At 39.6% G+C, this 20,975-nt stretch overlaps 1 protein-coding gene and 1 long non-coding RNA gene across 3 annotated transcripts in view; both read right to left on the reverse strand.

Moving 5' to 3' along the window:
• The window catches only part of LOC307019405, a 199,230-nt gene that overhangs the window by 695 nt on the left and 177,560 nt on the right, over window positions 1-20,975 (reverse strand). The window lies entirely within an intron of this gene.
• Window positions 10,487-17,854, reverse strand: LOC307020749 (uncharacterized protein). 2 transcript variants are annotated; one of them, XM_079652277.1, is made up of 4 exons: window positions 17,655-17,854; window positions 17,176-17,301; window positions 15,048-15,395; window positions 10,487-13,104 (listed from the first exon to the last, which is right to left on the reverse strand). In XM_079652277.1, the coding sequence occupies exons 2-4, from the start codon at window positions 17,246-17,248 to the stop codon at window positions 12,998-13,000; spliced, it is 528 nt and encodes a 175-aa protein (XP_079508403.1). In that variant the 5' UTR covers window positions 17,249-17,301; window positions 17,655-17,854; the 3' UTR covers window positions 10,487-12,997. The 2 variants fall into 2 exon arrangements, with proteins under 2 accessions (XP_079508403.1, XP_079508402.1); XM_079652276.1 differs by having other exon boundaries at window positions 17,176-17,305; window positions 17,655-17,852.

The following is a 20,975-nucleotide window of genomic DNA, read 5'->3' on the forward strand; positions in this document are numbered from 1 at the left end:
GCGATTTCTATATAGCCCAGAATTTTGAAGTTGTTGGCCAGGGTGGGGGTGGGGGGGAACCGCATAAAGCTTAGCAGACTCTTCACGCTAACGAAGGATCACTTCTAGGCAGGGTTGGGAGGGTTACTTTGTAAATGTAATCAGTCACTGAATACTGAATCCATGCTCTGAAAGTAATCAGAATACAGTTACAGTTACGTGTCTTAAAAAAGTAACATATTCAGATTACTTTTGGAATACTTTATTTTTCCATAACAGATAGGTATGTTTTGGTGAACAGGAGACACGTATTTTACTGTTTTAATGGCTTATCAATAACTCAAACACAACATCTTGGTGTCATTCTGGACAGCTCCCTCTCATCTGCACCCCACATAAAAAACATTACCCAGACTGCATTCTTTGAGTTTGTATTGTCTTAAAACCTTGGAATATGTTATGAATTGTAAGGTGTCCTTGGGTGCTTTGAAAGGCGCCCCTAAATAGAATGAATTGTCATTATTATTTATTATCTGAAACGATGTAATAACTTTTAAAACCTTTTCCAGTCACTTGTCCCTGCATTCAGCAGCTGCAGGTCATTTATTTGATCCCGTTATGAAATGTCATAATTTCGACAATAAATAAATGCTACATAAACGTTATCTTGCACATTTTATCTAATCATCTCCCTTTCTAACTTTCAATATCATTTAAAAGAGATCTCTCTCTTTCATCTGCGTGCGGGGGCGGGGCCTCACAGACACGCTGCATCTCTCTCTCGCTCACAGACATGCTGCAGCGCTGTGCAGTGTGCACACAGTTCTGCCGGTAATGAATATGACATTTTGTGAGGAAACCTTTCCACCAATAATTCCAATAAGTATTCCAAAATGTATTCACTTCAGGTTTACGACAGTGATTGTAATCAGATTACTCGTTTTTCAAATGTAACGCCAGCTGTATTCTGATTGCGTAACGCCGTTACATGTATTCCGTTACAACCCAACCCAACCCTGCTTCTAAGCTACTGTCCCGCAGCTCCTGCCTCTCTGTTGGACTCTGTCGCAGCGGGGCTACTGCTGTGGTGCGGAGCGCATTAACCAGATTGTTCACAAGGAAGGATCACTTCTTCTTCAAGGCAGGGAAGGTTTGGCAGTAGGCAGTCTACTGTCCCGCAGCTGCTGCCTCTCTGTTGGACTCCGGTACTGCACCTTACTCACGAGACGTTGTAAAAATAAAATGGGTGGGGGCCAAACGCAGTAACCACTCCGCCAATGCCACAGTCACCTCCCTCGTGCGGGCCGGATGAGAATGTCTGGCGGGCCGGATGTGGCCCGCGGGCCGCCAGTTGGTGGTCACTGTCATAGGAGAACATTAAGGATCTTAGCATATATTCGCACAACAGCAGCTATTGAAACGATCTGTATTTAAGGTTTTTTTGAAGTTTAATTTAATCAGTCAGCTGCTTTGTCGCCAATTAACACATTATTTTCAGGGTTTTTATGAATTTCTGGAACAGTTTAAAGAGGTTTAAAGATGCTTCTTGAGGTTTTCCCTTTTCCTGGAGTGTTTGTTTTGTGCATGTAAATGGTCTGCAAAGGCTAAAATCCCAAAGTTCCTCTCTCCCCCCTCCCTGAAACCCCTCCATTGGACTCCTTTGTTTACTTCTGTAGCATAGTGACATGAATACGTAACACTTGGGTTTTATTGCTCCAACACATTGTAGGTGATAGGCTAAGGGGCGGGACATCTCTAAGTGGTTGACCAATTACAACAGAGCCGGCCAGCTAACCAATCAGAGCAGACTGGACTCTGGTTTCAGACGGAGGGTGAAAAGCATGCTTTCAAGCTTTAAAGCATGGAGACATGTCACAGTAGAGACACTAAATACTGATATACACCAGAACATTTGCATATTTGCAAATTTTTTCAGCCTCACTGTTTCCGAATCTGAATCAGAATCGGAAACGGGTTTATTACCAGGCACACTTACGAGGAATTTGACTTGGTGTCGTGGTGCATACATAAAAGTAAAACAAAACAAAAATTAAAAAACAAACATAACTATTTTAAGAACACTATAATAACATTTAAGAAAACATATAGTAAAATAAAAATAAAATAAAGCAGTATATTGAAATAGAATGGAATAAAATGTAATATGCAGTAAAAAAAAAAACAGATATTGTCAACATTCAACATTGTGTGCATTAATGTAATTTGTAGGGTGCAACACTTTATCTTGCACTATGAAAGCCATTACCACATTTACATCATGTTATCTTTTGCTGCTGTCCACAAACATTCAGCCTTCACTCCATTCATCACTGGATTTGGGGATCACCAAGACTGACTTTTAGAAACAGCTTGACCTAGCGTGACTTGAGGTTATTATCCCTCCAGTACATCTTAAACCGTGATGCTGGCTGTGAGGAATGAGGTTTGAGCAGAAAGGACACCCGCCATTAAACACACATGCAGCCCAGATGCTCTCATCCTGACCCTCAGAGGTCACACAGGTCACTGAGGTCAGTCAACCCTTAGAGTCAAAGGTCTTTGGGGATTTTTCGGATGTGACATTATAACACAAACGATACAGCCAGGTCAAATATGAATCAACAAACATATCTAGAATATGATCGTCCATTGTTAGCGGTGGTCAATAAATTATTTTAACTTACTTACCGTGTAAGGACAATACTTAGGTACTTTTACTTGACTTGGGTATTTCCATTTCCTGCACTTTATACTTCTACTCCACAAACATTTGAATGTAAATATATTTTTACTTTTTATTAATGATATAAATATAATCAACACATGAATAAGTCTTAAGTTGTACATAGAGTACATTTAGCAACTACAAAAAAATCGTTAAAGGTTATTAGATTAGCTCCATGTTCACCAGCTGCATCACACACAATAACATATAAACTACTCTGAAAATAGCCTTTTTGCATAATGAATACTTTTGTACTTCTAATTACATTTTAAAAGCAAGACTTGCAACAGAGTATTTCTACTTTTACTTCAGTATAGGAACCAAATACTTATTCCACCTCTGTCAGTTATTCAGCTGTCCTCAAACACCCTTTTGAAAATGAAAAGCCTTCCTTCGATGAGTGAGAAAGTTATGAGTCACCGCTGCAGATACGGCAGCCTTCTCTAAGTGTGTCCTGCAGCTCATTAACGCTGCAGATTTGACTCCTTAAATTGGCAAACATCATTTACTTCCACTGCTGGTAAGAAAAGTGTGTGTGCGCAAGTCTTTCTGCAATAAAAGCACAACATTGAGTCATGCGGGTTTTATCCTAAAGGGCATCTAGGCATTTATCGTAGGAAGTGCAATAAATGAATGAATCAAGTCATACAAATTATACTAGATGTACCTCCAACACACTGAGTACAAACAGTGTTATCGGCCAAGGGCAGGCCCCCAAATTAAAAGCTACTTTGGTTTCTCCACGAAACGCTGATCACTATCGGAGCACTTTTACAGTCATTCAAGCTGAGGCTCATTCAGTTTACACTGTTTATTCACTAACTGGCATTGAATGGGCTGTGGGATGAAGGTTTAGGGCAGGGGTGTCAAACTCAATTTCATCGCGGGCAACATTAGAATTATGGGTGCACTCAAAGGGCCGGTGGTAACTTTAAGACTATATAAATATACATAGATAAATATACAATAATGTATTATTTTACATTATTGCCTCTTCATTGGATTATTATCGGATACAGTAATAACTTCATAATTAACTACGTCTGAAAGCAGAAGGGGAAATAATTGCAAGTCTCTTGCGCATGTCACAAAATGAGATGCATTGTGGGACATGTAGTTTATGGGCAACGTTCTCCTGTAAAGTGGCACGTAACATTATAATAAACTCATTATATTCTTTGTAAGCTCTTGCAGGGCCACATAAAATGAAGTGGCAGGCCGGATTTGGCCCCCGGGCCTTGAGTTTGACACCCCTGGTTTAGGGTCTCCTATGTTGCAGTAAATATACATTATTTTGCAGTGGATAAACATTAAAACCATAACTTCAAACAGATGTGGGTTTCTATTTAGTCCTCATTGTGCCTTTAAAGCAGATGTTTTCGTCTTCTGGATGCACTAATCATACAGCTATAGCAGGGATAATTGTGGAAGGTTTCTCACTCTTCCCAAAAGACATGTACAGCTTCGTAGTTAAAGGTAGGGTAGGTAAGAATGGAAACCAGCTCGAGTGCGCTAGAATTTGAAAGTACGAAGCCGAAACAAATCTGCCCCTTCCTTCAGACTTCCTTACAGAGCCCCTCCTCCAACACACATGAACACGCACATGACCAATGAGGGCACGAGATAAGTTTGTTCACGAGATGGAAGGCTGACAGGCAGGTAGGCCATCCAGTTACTTTAGCCGGGTCGGCTCAGATGATTGGTCGTGCTTTTTACAGCGCCACGGTTTCCACGGATGACATTTTTTTATGTATTAATTGTCAAAGCATTTCATGTATTTATTGCTATCGGGATGTTAAGAGCATTCCAGGGAAGGTAACAAAACGTGTTTCTGAAGTGAATTACCTACCCCACCTCCAATGTTATTGTTAACTAAAGTGATGGGAGTAGTTGTGTGGAGAAAAACATCTGTTCTTGAAACAGTCAGTTATGGTGTTTACAGTCACTGCCTGTGTCACAGTTATTATCAATTACTACAATTAATTACAACTGTGACATTTACTCCGTTACATTAACGTAATGAACATACTGGGGGAGGGGGACAAAAAGCATATTAATATCATGTAAATATAGAGTTTTCAGTCTGTATAAAGAAAACCTTGAGGCAAAGAAAATAATCACGAGACATTAAAGGTACAATCCTAAAACTAGAGTAGGTGAGCAGAATAATCTGGAATTTCTTAATGTATCAAAAAGCTTCGAACAAAATCCAGTTTTCACTTAACATCTTTGAGACTTAGCTGCTGGCTAATATGATTATTCATTGCAAGCACCCATGACAACCCACAACTGCAGTAATACTTCCAGGAAACAGATAAGATTTTAGATGTCTTTCATGTGGACACCTGAAGCTGTTTCTCTACTGTAATAAAAGATCAAGGCTGTTTTTTTGTTATGTTATGTTAATAAAAGAACAGGAAGCAGGTCATCACAATATCTCAACAGCTATTCACACTTTGGTTGGTGGCAAACGTGACATAACAGGTTTGCTTCCTGTATGAAATGAGTTCATGTTACAGCTACACAGTGGTGTGAAGTACATAAGGAGATTAGTACAATTGGATGAATGATGTGAAATATAATCAAGTGTTGAATCAGACTTTAGTTCCACCTGGAGTAAATCCACAAGCTACCCTGCAGTATACAAAGTCATTCAAACTAGCTGCACCTTTACCAGCTTTGAGAACACTTTGATGATCAATCATTATAAAACATATCATATATATTATTCTGAAATGGACCAATCTGCACAATGAATACTTTTGGTACTTTAAGTATATTTTGATGCTAATACTTTTGTACTTTTACTTGAGTAACATTTTGAACATTTCTGACTTTGTTCATTCATTTAGTATTGGATATTTTATAAACTTTTCGTTGTCGATATAAGATCATTTCTTAGTCAACAGTGTGAGTAAAAAAAAAGGAATTTAGGCTAATTTCTCTCTTCCTCTATCACTCTATACCTCCAACATCTTCCCTTAATAGTCTGTTACACACACAGCCTGCTTCACACACAATTAATCACACAATCAGAGCCATTCAACAGCATGGAGGCAGATCACAAAGCCCATACCCCTTAAGTGGTTGTTGTTTCCAGAGGCTGGGTCACCTCTGCTGCCTGACTGCTCAATAAAGTGTATTAGTAGCAGCGAGGTGAGTGGCTGAGTGGGGTTAAAGGGACGCTCGCTGTCATTTATTTGTTTGACACTGGGGCACGTCTTTTCAGCCTCAATGGTTACAAAACATGCTCTCCGACATACATATGACCCACCTGCCATCTCAACGTACACTCAATATCAAATATGACTTGCAACATTTTTTTTAGGCATTTGCACACAAAGTCAATGGAAAGATGCAAACGAGAGCAGATGATTAGCTTAGCTTAGCATGCAGGCGTTAGCATGCAGAAAACAGCAAAACCTGGCTTTGTCCAACAGGCTATATACATGTCCCTGTAAAACAGCAACTCTGTAGCCTATACATTTCAATTTGTTTACGAACTCGTACTTTATTTTTTTATTTAACGTTTGGACAACACCATAGCTGTTATCCTCTGTTGTCAGTCTTTGCGCTTAGCTAAGCACCTTCTTATTAGCGTAATGACACTGGAATCAGACCATTAACAAGGTTTTAGTTCTTAAAAATACAGTTATTTTTTTGTTCTTAAAAATAGTCGGTTAAAGTCATTGTTAGACCCATGTTTGACAGACTTGCAGAATAAGATTGATACATTTACACACAAAGTCAATGGAAAGACGCATACTAGAGATGATTAGCTAAGCCTAGCATGAAGACTGGTAGCAGGTATTAGCATGACGTAAACAGCTAAAACCTTAATCCAACAGTTAATACATTTCTCTCTGAACACAGCAACTTTGTAATTATGTAAACACTGTATAGCGTATTTTTTTACTCACTGGTAGGCAGTATTTTTTTTACTTTTGGAAAAGTCTTTACACTGTTGCCCTCTGTTCATCTAGTGGGTTTTTTCCGGAATCATATTCATTCAACAAGCACTTCTAAACATAAACATGCATATTATATATTCATAAATATGTGATATGCATGTATGTAAGATTAAATTGAAAGTAAATACTACTCTTGCATTCATTTCATGTTGGTTTGTTATAACCTGTATCTGTAATTCATCGTGCATTTATCACTAATGATGTATTTGTGAGTCTGAATGTAGAGGTTAACACACTCATTACCTCAAGACACAGACGTGATTTAAAGATGTCCTCCTGTGCCCCCACTCCTGGTTGATGCTCCTAATTGACTCTATTAAGATCTGCACACATCGGAAGACGAATGTGTGTTTAATGCTCAGAGCTGACAGAGATTATTCCTGCCATGTATGTGTGGCCTGAAGCTAATTTATCGTTGAGGCCCAGGCACAGAGCCAGGACATTAGGGGGTCTGGGCCATCGGAGCTTTGCTAATATTAAACACAATATGCACATGCACACCCGGCGTTAAACCTGCACTGCATCTCTGTATCTCTCAGAGGGGGGCCAGGATACAGATTAGTTCATGATGATATTAACCTGGCGGCGGCCAATCAAATCCCATCGCACGATTGTTGAGCAGGAAACAGAGGAAATCAGAGGCCTGTACTACGAAGCAGGATTTGGGGTTAGCGAGGTAACTTCAGGACTTGCTGCCAGGAGGCCTGCCATGACTGCCCTTAAATGAATACATTTTTAAATTGCCAATATGTCTCGTTTCCTCAGACGTCAATCATCCAATCCACCAAACAACAAGAGTCAACAGCAGAAAGAAGCTGTTTGGCGTTGGTAAAGAAGATTTGGCACATTTTTCATGGGCGAAACCCACATACTCAGCTCTGCTGCTCATCACACAAATGCATGTTCCTCACAAATGTGGCACCATTTAAAGGAAAATTAACAGGCTAATAATAATTCATGTTATTTGTATAGCACCTTTCATTGCTAAAAGTAATCCCAAGGTGTTACAAGAGGCTTTCCAACGGTCTAAGATTTATTGCCAAGAAGCATTGTTAGAACAAATAAATATTCCACCAAACACAAATGTCCGTACTTTTTGTGCTCTGTTTATAATATAGTGGAGATGTATTGCAAACAATAAGGTAAATAAGCTCCGCTTGAGAGATCGGCCTTTAAAGATAGTGCACGTCAATACACTACAGGTGAACAGGATAAAATAATTAAATGCTTAGATATATAAGCCAAATTCATACCACCACTGTACCATCCTTGAAAAACACAAATGTCTTGAGTTTTGACCATTTTAAGTCTTTTAAAAGTATGTGCTTTTTTTTATAAATGTTTACATGGACCCCCCCCCCCCCCCCCCCCCCCCCCCCCCTTTAGGGGAATTCATCCACAAAAAACCCACTGGACGCTGCACTACGTCAGAAACCAGAGGAGAGTGTGAGGTCCACCACAGACGGACCACTTTTGGACAAAATGTACTTTCCATTAAAGGCAGCTCAACGGGATTGTCCCACTCTCAATAGTTTTAAAGGTCAACTCAAAGAATGGTTGAGAAACAAACGGACGTGCAATCACCGCTAAATGCACTTTAATACAGGGGTATCTCCTCTTGCACTTTACATGTCGTAGCTGCTACATTGTATCACCATGTCATAAATACTTGTGTATGCTGCTCTTGCTCTTTTGCACTTTCTGCATATCATGTATTTTGTTCTTGCTATGTTTGTAAAATATAAACTTCATAAATGTTATATGTGAGGGACTGCGGATGGAAATGAGCTCAAAGCTAAATCTGGCACTGTTAGGCTTGACACATTTGAATGTTTTAAGTGTTCATTACTGTGCATTGTCCCTGCCAAATAAACGATTAATAATAAATAATCATTTCACTAATAAACTTCCCCAGTTGATTACTTGCATTAAGAAACTATTACATGTTATCAGCTTTGGAAGAATGTATTCAAATCTTCAAAAGCAAATATAAAAAGTTAGTAAAAAATGTTGCTGATCGATTTCAGAAAGAAGAAATACCATGCAAGCAAATTAGGGTTATTTCAGGGTTATCATTAAGGTTATTATCTGGGTCTGACTGTGTTAAAGTGTAGTCGAAGGTTATTTATGAAAACAGGAAGCCATGCACAGTATTTGTTCCTTTGTTTTAGGAGAGATTGTAATTCCCATACAAAGCACATTTCCACTGGTCTTTCTGATCTGCACTACGCTTATTATCACAGGAAGTGACTTGTATGGCAGCTGCTTCTGCTATTCTTTCATATCTCTTTACAGTCAGTGACACTGTTTTGGTTATGGTGTAAAGTTTTTAGAACAGCTCAAAAAGCCATAATTCCGTCAAAACGTTTTGTCCTATTACTTCAGATGGTTGGTTGAACTATTACAATGAAAAAAGAACTACAATGCTTCTCCATAGTCCATAGTTCCTTTATTGTTCAATTATTAATAAAACCGTGGGACATTTATTAACCATTGCCTGGAGTTGATTAAAATAGTGCTTGAAACTGACATTATATTTTTTTATGAATACTCTGGAGGCATGTGGGTTAAAGACACTTTCTCTTTTGTACAAATGCTGTACCACGTGATGCTGCTTGAGGCTCCAGCTAACCAAAGAATGAGCTTTCCTCACCAGATCCGGTCTCCTGATAAAAACATCAGAGGTTTTAGTTCTTCCTTTTTTTAAGAGACATCCTCCCTTTGTCCTCAAATGTATCCAAGAATAATGTCACAGTGTCTTTCAGGAATGGGCCTGTTATAGACATTGACTTTGTTCTGCTTGTATGTGTGTGTGTGTGTGTGTGTGTGTGTGTGTGTGTGTGTGTGTGTGTGTGTGTGTGTGTGTGTGTGTGTGTGTGTGTGTGTGTATGTGTGTGTGTGTGTGTGTGTGTGTGTGTGTGTGTGTGTCTTTTTTTCGTGTTTCTTTAATCTTAATATGTTATTTAAACTTGGTTTTAAACTGCAGCGCACATTGAACAAAGCGACTAGTGGATCCTGATGATTTTTGGGGCTCAATTGTCAGATCTCAACACCATGAATATAGCCTGTGCTTTAGGAGGCTGTCAAATGGTAGAACAGCAAAACAAGAGCTCCATCTGCAGGACAAAAAGTGGAAACACTTCCAAAACACTGACAAATACAGCACCTTGCTTCCAAGTGGCCCCATAATGCTCATTTTCAGGTTCATATTAGTATGTAGTGCCTCTACTGTGACATGTCTTCAAAAATCTCTTTCTTTTTCTCCTACTCCCTGTGCTGCAGCAACTCTTTTAACCCTCTGTCTGAAACCAGAGCCCAGTCTGCTCTGATTGATTAGCTGGCCGGCTTCGTTGTGATTGGTCAACAGTTTAGAGATTTCCCGCCCCTTAGCCTGTCATGTACAATATGTTGGAGCGCTAGCCAATAGAAGCGCAAGTGTTGAACATCGATGTCAGGCGTTGCATGCAGGGGGGGGAGTGTGTTGGAGAGAAACTCCCTCTGGAGGGAACACAGGGATTTTAGTCTTGCAGACCATTTACATGCACTAAAACCTTTCTAACACACTGACTACAGGAAAGAAAAAAAAAATAGAAAGTTGAATAGGGCCCCTTCAATAACATCTTGTATAAGAGGAAGGTGTGAGGCACGTTTGATTCACAATCAGAGCTTCCAACCCTGCATTTAAATCCAGAGATGTATTTGTTGTTTTTAGAGAATACTTCAATTGTCTTGAGCAGAAACAAATATGAATTGGCATCAAGCATGTATTCTACACAATAATCGTCTCGGGCAGAAAAAACACACAGGAACCTTTTACTTTGCATAACCTTTATTTGTTACTATAGTTTTGCTATAGCATTTAGAACAGCTTTGGTGGCAGAATAAAATAAACAAAATAAGCTGACCTATTTAAAAATATAAAGACATCTTTATTACAATAGCTACTTTGCAAATATAACCGAGCAGTGTAGCATTAAAAAAAACATGACAACAACGTAAAACAGAAGTGCAGAGCGTAAATAAGCAGCAGAGATCTTTAAATGCCCCTAATGTGTGTGTGTGTGTGTGTGTGTGTGTGTGTGTGTGTGTGTGTGTGTGTGTGTGTGTGTGAGGTTCTGTCTCTTTTGTACTACACATGTACATTAGCATGTGCGTACTTGTAGAAAGAGAGTGATGTTTAACAATGAACCTGTGCAAAACATGACATTTGATTTCACCATATACTCTCTATGCAATGTCTGTCCATCAGTTATTACTTGAGCTGCCTAGAGGAAAACAGCTTACTCATTCAGCTGCAGTGTCCCTCCCACTGAAGGCTGCAGAGATCGACCCTCAAACCTCTTCTGCACACGTCTTTTTGTGTTTCTGGGCAGACTAGCATCAAAGCTCTGAGTGCACTGACATATGAGTATTTTCATGTCATCCCAATAGAGTATGTGTCTTATTGGAAGTAGAAAAGAGACTAAACTTGAACCATTTTGCTAACACCTCAAATCTATTGAAAGGTACTGCAGGTATCACAGATTAGCATTGCTTGAAGGAAAGGCAGTGTTTAAACAGTTATTCATTACTATTACTCAATAGCCATGTCAGTCACTTGAATATCTATACTTGAGCAAACTGGTGAGACTGTAATGTAAGCTAAATTAAATTAAGGGGGTGTGTTGACAGACGCTAATGAGTCTGTAACTTAAAGGGAGCATACTATGCAGGTTTTTTGAAGTTCATACTTCGGGTTTCTACTAAAACATTGTGACATGCTTTAAAGTTAAAAAAAACACATCATTGTTCTCATACGATCTTAATACACTTGTGAACCCTCTGAAATGACCCGTTTTAGCACCTGTCACCTAAACAAGCCAGTATGCCTTTAATGGCTTGAGAGAAAAATATTGTGCAGCTTCAGAAAGGAATGAGAGACAATTCTGAATGTCTTGTTGAACACCGTCTATCTGACCTATATGCCGTCTTAAAAAAATATTATTGCACAGTTTGTGGGTTGGAAGGCCCCTAGTGTGAGTGCCCAAGCACTGAAAAGGTGATTTTTCTTTTATATTGTGTCCCTTTTTATAAATCCAATCCAAAATCTCTATTTATTTTGGTGTATTAATGGAAGATATTTACGTTATTTTGGTGTATTTAATCAAGCCCATTTGTGTTCAGAACAGGGATACCATGTTATATAAATCTATAGGAAGCATCTAATTTTCTTCAACATAACACATACAAAATTAATATTTACCCAGCCATTAACATATGATTGTTTATATATATATATATAGGTCACGATTAATCTTATTTACAAGGGAGACCTGATTAACGGATTGAATCTGTCAATAAAACAAACACTGTTGCATTTGTTTGTCTTTCATTTGATACTGTCATGATTTATTTCCTCTTGTGATAGCATTGTGAAATATCAAGGTACAGTGGTGAGAATGAGGTCTATGACAGAGAATATTTCACACGTCAAAAGGTACGTTTTCTAGCCCAATGCCCAAAGAAAGGTTCATTTCATCCAGTCTAATTTATTCAATGGCTTCTACTCTCTGTTTAAAAAATGTAATAATTAAAATAAAATCATCTCACATAGAAGGCTTCTCAATACTCTAATTTCCCCTCCTCGACTCCTCGGTCCTCCGGTAGTGAACCGGAAATGAATTTCAGCGCGCCATGTTGAAGGACATCTCATTTCTCTAAATGCACATCGAGGACCGAGCATCGAGCATCGAGGAGGCTCTCTGGAGGAGCTCTAACCGAGGAGACACTGATGGGTCCTAGGTGTGTGTGTGTGTGTGTGGTACAGTGTGTAGGTGTGTGTGTTGTACAGTGCGTAGATGCGTGGACAGACGGGTCAAAGTTGGTTTGGTGTCCTCTGCTTACTTTTAATACTTTTAAATACAACTTTTGGCCCGTAATTTAAATTCCTCATTGTAGCGACCAGAGAGAGAGGGGGGGGGGGGGGGGGATCTCCAGTCTCTGATTGTTACGTTATTATGAGAATGCTCTCATACTTGTTTGATTCCGAAATTGTATATGTATATTTAATAATATATATATGTGTGTGTGTCCGCATCTGTAGCCTGTTATTGTCTCATTACACTAAACGCCTGCTGCTTCCCCTCCTCTCTCCTCGGTTCCCCTCCTCGGTTCCCCTCCTCGACTCCTCCGCTCGCATCTCCTGAGGGCGGGACTAAGTCACGAGGATAGGAGTCGAGGAGGGGAAATTAAAGTATTGAGAAGCCTTCATAGAGTCAACCAGCAAACCAGTGAGTCACAAATCATGTAGGAAGCGGCCATTGAGGCGTTACCATGTGAAAGTTCATGGACTCAGAAGACCCAGAGCGACAGGAAGTGTCATCAGCAGGGACAAATACCACAGCGAGGACTTGAACATCACGCTGATCGCAGAGCAGATTGGAAGAATTCCTGAAACAGAGCAGACATTTAGATTAGACATTGTTTCAGGTGTGGTTTGGTAACAGAGATCCCACTACATCAGGGGTGTCCAAACTACGGCCCGGGGACCATTTTTTATCGGCCCTCAGAAAATTCAAAAAGTTATTATGAAATATGGCCAACAAATTAAACATCTGTTATTGTACTTCTTAAATATATATTTTCATATAGAACACAGTATTCATGTGTTGATAAGTCAAAGTCAAAGTCAACTTTAATGTCAATCTTACTCAATTTGTGTTTACAGACAGAGATCAATCCCCACAATCCCGAATGTAAAATTATACAGTATACAGATATGTATAAAAATATGTATAAAATATGTATATCCTATCAACCGACACTTTTACACATATGCACACATTAAGAAAAAATCCACAACAATCAATAAGCCCAATTTTCTAATAAATTCAGTCAATTAAAGTTAAAAAACATCTTAGTTTATAAGAAAAAAGCCCAATAACACATTTACATAACAACCTTGAAATCTACCCTTCATATTTCCACTTATTATAAGAAATTCCTGTTTTAAGGAATGAGCTGCCAACACAATAATTGAAACCCTATGGAGAGCTGTGTGCTTTTTTCATCAATATCAACCATCATTTACCTAAATTTGATAGATTTTTGAGGCAAAATACCCAGCCCTTCGTATATTTTTTTGTATGTGGCCCTCTTTGAAAAAACTTTGGACGCCCCTGCACTACACCCACGCTACACCCGCGCTACACCCACGCTGCACCACCTTCACTGGCTGCAAGTAGCTTCAAAACACTGGTACGGGCCTATCGTTCTGTGAAGAGATCCGGTCCTTCTTATACATCAAGGACATGGTTAAACGGATGTATAAAGACAACTGGAAACAGCGTCCGAGGCGGGACTCCTTTCATTCCTATGAGAGTTGTGATGCGTGAATCCGAAATGACCTGACTGAGAGAGAATAGTGCCCGTATCTGAGCCCATAGAGCGTGCGGTCTTGCGTTTTGTTTAATCCGAGGCAGTGGTTGTGATTGGCCCCGGTTCAAATATTGTTTTGGGCTCCGGCTGCCGCTGCACGTCAACATTGCTAACGTTAGCGCTCGATTTCGAGGACGATGTATGACAAAAAAAACGGTCTCATTTTGTCAGTTTAGCTGTTACATCTCCTTGTTCTCTCTTGTCCTTTCTCTTTTGAGCGCTGCTCTTGTGCTTTGGTTTACTGTACATTATAGATGCAAGCTATTACATTTTTTATAATGCTACAGTACAGGTTGATTAAACGGTTCGCTCGTCACGCAAGGTATCACATGACATGAAAGGTCATTGGACAGACAAATTACAAATTAATTTAGGTTGCTTGGTTACTTTGAAGACTGCGTGAACCGGTCAATGCCATTGGGGCCCCTTGCCGGCTTGGGGCCCCGGTGCGTTGAACCGGCTGCACCGTCGATAGTTACGCCACTGATCCCATGCTGATGCATGTTTCCTATTCTTGCTCCTAAATGGTGGAACGAGCTCCCAATTTATATCAAGATAGCAGAAAGTCAACAGATGTTCTGTAGCAAACTGAAAGCTCATCTACTTCGCCTGAACTTTGGCCATTAAACCCTCCGATTTGGCCCATTTGAAGCAAACATATCTGCATTTTTCTTGTTTTCTTCATGGTTTATTGTACTTATTGTAAATAGCTTAGTCGGATAAAATCTTCAGCTAAATTAAATGAAATGTAGATCCAGAGTTGAATGACCATTTTAGTTTTCACTTCATATAGCATTGTAAATTGCATGAAATGACGAGCTGTATTGTTTTTGTTTTATTTTACGTATGTTTATGTATGTTTTGTGTGTGTGAGGACCCCAGGAAGAATAGCCAATGCTCATGCTAGTGCTAACGGGGATCCTAATAAAGAATAAGAATAAGTGAACTCCACTCACTGTGATGTACGGCCATGCTGTTCTCCAGCCACTTCTCCCCCTGGTACACCCTGCATGTGTAGGTGAAGGGCTTCTCGTCGGCCAGCGGGGCCCAGGTGAGGCGGCACAGGTTGGGGTACACCAAGCTGACGTTGCTCCTCCGGCGGTCCTCTGTGGACACGTAGACCACGGCGTTGGGGAACGTGCTGCCCACCAGGCGGCTGTCCTGCCGATACTCGCAGTATGGCCCGGGCACCTGGTAGGTGGGGGGGAACTCACAGTCCACCCGCACATTTCGCTCCATGTACGTTAGACACGGAAACATCTGGGGCCCACGAGGAGCGAACAGTAGCGTATAAAACCAGTTCACTGAAAGAGATGCAAACAGGACAAATGTTTTTTTTTTACATGTTGATATTTAAAGGTCTCCTATTATAATGTTTTTCATCAATATATTATAGGTCTCAGATATATACAAAACATCTCTCTGAAGTGTTTGGCTCCAAACACCAAACAGATCATTGCAGCATCCCATAATCCCCTCTGTTTCAGCCCTGTTTCCAAAGTGCTGATTCTCTGTCTGGTACTTTAGATGAAAATAAGGAGCCCCTCCCCACGCCCCTCTGAGAGAGATTTGGTTTAAAAGAACACAATGGTGCTCTAGGAGGAGATTCAGGTGATAAGGTGGGGGGGGGGGATTACCTTGGTTGGTGATTGGCTAATGGTTACACACACCAAAAAATCGTTATGACATCATAAAGTGGCCAAAATCTGATCAGCTCATTTTCAGACAGGTTTTTTATATAAATGGATCAGGACAAAAAGTGAGCCAATATTTTTTCCTGAAACTTTCAGAATCTCTTTCCACAGAGGGGACACATGTTGATGTAGAAGAGACATGAACAAGTGGATTTTGCATAATAGGTGACCTTTAAGTAGCAAAATACAGAAAATAATGTGGAACATTTTGCTGTAGACTGCAAGAGAACTGGGTACTTGTGGGTTATCCATCACCACTTTAGCGGGTAGCTGGCTCCTCGTCATGAACCTTTTCATTTATCAAAATAACAAACATTAATCCTCGGGGTTAGGGTTATTTAGAGAGTCTGAAAAAACAAAAAAAGTGCATATTTGCAGACTGAAAAAAAATAAAAAAGTGGCGACATATAACCCACAAGTACAGAGAACTGTAATAATTTCCACATTCCTGCACAAAAATACCAATTCTAAACATTGCACAGCTTCATTGTAATCCAGACATATTTATATAGGTTTTTTTTATGTGTTCATTATACTTAAATGTGTTTTATGTTTCTTGATGTTTGAGGTTTCTTTATTTTCAATTAAATGTATCTTTTAATTATCATGTTAAGCATTGATACACCAAAGCTTATTCCTTGTGAAAACCTACTTGACGATAAACTGGATTCTGATTTGAATTTGTTTTGTTTTTTTAATGAGTTTTCAGGGAGTACAATGATCCCAAACATAAATCCAAAACTGCACAATGACTTCAAGACATGTGTGCAGCAATGACAGTACTACTATGTTAACTTCTTAGGTTAACAAGCTCGACAACTGCTAACAGAGCTAGCTTCAGTCAGAAAGAAAAACAACTATGTTATTCTGAAAGTTAGCTGCTACTGTTAACTCTTTACCTTGATGCTGAGTCACAAACGAATGTACACAATGTATTGATTCAATTATTTACGTCATCATTACTTATTTATTTAATATTGAAAATGTTTTCATGTGAAGAAAATACCAAGTCTAAGGGACACTGTTAGAGCTAATTTGAGATAGCGTGACCAACGGTAGCTGCTTATTACACGCCTTTACAATATTTAACCAGTGTTTGTGACACATTTACATTAAGATGACATCATCCTAGTAAAACTTATTTTTAACTCTGTGGTGAACATTGGTAATGACACCTTTACTGCAGTATTATTGAATGTGTGTCTGTCACCTTAATCACAATATAAAAACACATGCAGGTATTTTATTTACTCAAATACATTTTTACAGATTTTTTTTGCAACCATTTTCATTTGAAAATGAATCACCCATATCTTGTCCTACATCCGACTTTAAAAAGCTGAGTGCCCTGCACATTAATAAACATAAACAAACAAAGGATGACACATACTGTGAGTATTTTGATGTGTTACCGCAATCCTGCTAAAGAGGATGCAGACGGTGGCGAACAGCTGCAGCTCCATGGCGGATTGGTGATAGTCTGTCCGAACAGGTCAATAACCTTCAGAGCACCTCACTGCCTGCCAGAGTTCAACATGGGACAATGAGAAAGTTGTAGCAGAAAAAAACACCAAATGCTACAAAGACAGCCTTAGCATGCATGAAAAAAATGCAGCATCCATCTCCATAAGGCCTATGTGTTCTCTACCGCAGTGATAGTGGGCCCTGTGTTGCTGTTCCGTCTGCAGCCCAAATGCAGATGACTACGCCCAATGCAGCAAACTGCCCCTCGCTTCATGCGGATATCTGCTCCTTACTGAAGGTGACAGCCATGCAGACTCCTGATCCACGCTAACCCGATCTGCACATGTTACATTCCCTACAATGACATGCTTAAGCTTTTCCCCACACTCTGCAGATGAGTCTTACCTGACAATGTGCTCCCTGTCCCGTGGTGGAGCTGCGCCTGTGTGTCAGTATGCGGAGGAGCAGCAGCAGCAGAGCTTTCTGTTGGACTGAGGACAGACTATTGCTCAATCTGTACGTAGTCACTCAAACGCGCACACCAGCTTCACAGGAACATGTCCTTATTGCACAGAAACATCCAGGAGCAGGGAAATTCATCCCACTTTCCTTCTATTTATCAGGTAGAAAAGTTAAGAGTTTGGAGCAGAGATGTAATGCTCATTAACCCCTGACGTTTGGCTCAAGCTTCACAAGGAGGTGATGTCCTCCTACATTAAAAGTGTCGTGTGGGAATTTATACATGAAGGCTATCAATTTAAAAACAATAATATCACCATTCATACAGATGTTAATGGTTTTTGGAGAGCTGTCATGTCTTGGTGCAAGAAAAGAGTTCCCTCTGCAGGACAAAAACTGGAACAGCACCATAAATATGACAAACAGTTGGAAGAAGCCACAAATGGTGACATCTAGTGTAAAAAGAAAGGTGTGGTGAAAGGATATTCAAACGTAATTCCACTTAAAGGTGGGGTATGTAATTTTGGAGAAACCAGCTCGAGTGCGCTAGAATTTGAAAATACACAACCGGAAAAAATCTGCCACTTCCTTACAGAGCCCCTCCTCCAACACACACGAACGCGCACATGACCAATGAGGGCACGAGATAAATTTGTGCACGGATGGAAGGCTGACAGGCAGGTAGGCCATCCAGTTATTTTAGCCGGGCCGGCTCAGATGATTGGTCGTGCTTTTTACAGCACCACGGCTTCCACAGATGACGTTTTTTTTAAATATATGTATTGTCAAAGCATTTATATTCATTGCTATCAGGATGTTAAGAGCATTCCATAGAATATAACAAAAAGTGTTTCTGAAGTGAATTACATACCCCACCTTTAATCAGAGTTTTTTTTAGATAACTTTATTTCTAAACGTCTTCTCTCCACTCTTCTCTACCATTCATCGACTAAAAGGCCTGTGGAGTGTTTAAGCATATTGAAAGGTTATATTTCTGACCCCTGCAGTAGTTTTTACGCTGCAATATTGGTCTGATAACAGAGACTTACAACATTTGATCTGTTCTTGTTGTTTAATATTCAAATGGACCATAGTTTTATTTAATAGCTCCTCTAGCAGAAGGGAGTGTTTATTTTGTGAATTAATTCCAACGTGTTTAACATGGGACATGGCATTAAATGTACACACACAGCCCAAAAAAACAATTACTGATGAAAGAAAATCATCGTACAATTCTTATAGAGTTACAAATTAAACATGCAAACTACAACTGTGCTGTAGAGGAATAAGACGCTCAAAAGTAGGAGACATGGTGAAAAACAGTGAATGGGCCATGTTAGCAATTTATGATAATGCAGTCAGTCTTTTGTTAGGATACCTGATCAATGATATAAGTAACTGCTTATTAAAGTCAGCTTTTTGGACCATCAGACTTTCCACACACTTTGCAGGGAGGAAAGTCTGCAGCAGCAAATTGCTTTAAGATCATTTTATTCAAAATAAAAGTGATTTATAAGTAATGGGAAATCAATCATGCACAAATGGAACCACAATGTTTTGCTGGTCAACGCTGATATATTCAAAAGATTTCTTATAAATGTACAAATTCTACTTTGCTAAACAGTGTTTTAGTTGAAATATAATGGAAAATGCATGGATTTAAAGTCTGAATCGATACTTGGTGTAGTTTGACACTATAAGGATTGTTTAGTATAATAGTGTAACATCTTTGAAGAGGAATTGCTGTGTTTCACCTGCAGTGTATCAACATCAGCATCCAGCAGAGGAGCTGCTACAGAATCTCTAATGAATCCTTTTGGCTGGGATCACTACACCTGGTATTTAGAAGGAAGGAGACAGCATTGTAAAAGAAAATGTATTGTTAGTGTGTTAAAGGCAGTGTACAGTAGTCTCTGCTTTCCTTGCTCGCTGAGGGTTGTGCCTGCAGAGAGCTCTGCAACATTTCTGTCAGTGTCCTGGGAGACTGCCTCAGTATGGCAGGAGTTCAGCAACTGTCTTAGGAAGGACCTTGACAAAATGGATGAGCAGTGTGAAAAGGATACAGTGGATACAGTGAGAGGATACAGAGGACTCAGTGGATTTGAATCGATTAAAACCTGGTTCTTCGTAAGTCTTTTTAGGCAAAACGAACAGATGTGAAAACATTTGACATATTCACAGTTTCTAAAATGTAGATGAATATGTTGTCACGTTATTCCACTATGCTCACATGTTCAGATAAAGAAACAAACGCGCAGAATACACTTGCAATGTAGTCCTATTATGCAAACACAAGTCAACAGTGTATCTGTGTGTCATGATCACAGAGAGAGAAGGAAAACTTGGACAAGAACAAACAATGTAAAGAATTTAGAGGGCCTTTTATGCTTTTTAGGGGCATGATATACATGTAATGTCTTCTGCTCTGAGCATTCACGTTTTTGGGTCATTTTAGAATCAGTAGGCTAATGGGGACTGGTGCAGTGCCTGTGCCATGCTGCTGCAAAAGTGGGAGTGATGTCTGATTTTCCATTTTCTATTAAAAGAGAACTAATTATTAATGTGTCACATGTCCAAACTGCACCACTTGGCACTACAGAAATGCACTTACCTATGTAAAGCCTCAGATAGCTGCTATTGTAACTGTAAACTTCACCTGGGCCACTATTTTTCAGTTAAACCTGTACATTGTCCCAAAGTTAACACAGTTTCAAATATACTAGCAACGTCCGGGTCAGAAAAACGATGCAAGTGCATTAAACCTGCATTTCTCTAATAGCATGCAAGGGTGTGACTAAACTGGTTGCAAAAAGGAAGTCCAAAAGTAAAGAAGGCTATGAGAAATGGCTTCTTTCAGGTCTTGAGCGTAAACTGTAATATTTTGATCTAGTTCGGTGCTCGGCAAAAACGTAAGCCTGTATTTGCTGTAGGTGCTCGGCAGCGAGAGTTTGTACAAATCTAAACACGACCACCACAAACCAACATTATTGTATCCAATAACCAAGATGGCCGACCCTTAAATGCCAAACTTTAGGCTGCTAAAACCAGTCCACCAACCGATGGGTGTCATCACAGTGAGGTCCACCTCTGATATAAAGTAAATGGGCTTTACTGATCAGCTGCAACTTTGGTAAAGACCACTTTTACTATTTTAATGTAATATTATTGAAGTTATTAACGATAAGCCAATTGCAGAATACTCAAACCCATGTATATTCTATTGTTTTTCTTTTATGGTGTGTTTTTGTATTGCATGCGGGAGTAAAT

Source organism: Notothenia rossii (assembly GCF_949606895.1).
Source record: "Notothenia rossii genome assembly, chromosome: 9".
NCBI classification, from domain to species: domain Eukaryota; kingdom Metazoa; phylum Chordata; class Actinopteri; order Perciformes; family Nototheniidae; genus Notothenia; species Notothenia rossii.

Bases quoted from the DNA above. Each gene is read 5' to 3' on its own strand.
- LOC307020749 (XM_079652277.1), bottom strand. From the start codon at position 17,248: ATGGAGCTGCAGCTGTTCGCCACCGTCTGCATCCTCTTTAGCAGGATT. The intron at 15,396-17,175 runs GTATGTGTCATC...CATCTCTTTCAG, and splicing joins AACACATCAAAATACTCACA to TGAACTGGTTTTATACGCTA. The intron at 13,105-15,047 runs GTGAGTGGAGTT...GCTCTGTTTCAG, and splicing joins CAGCATGGCCGTACATCACA to GAATTCTTCCAATCTGCTCT.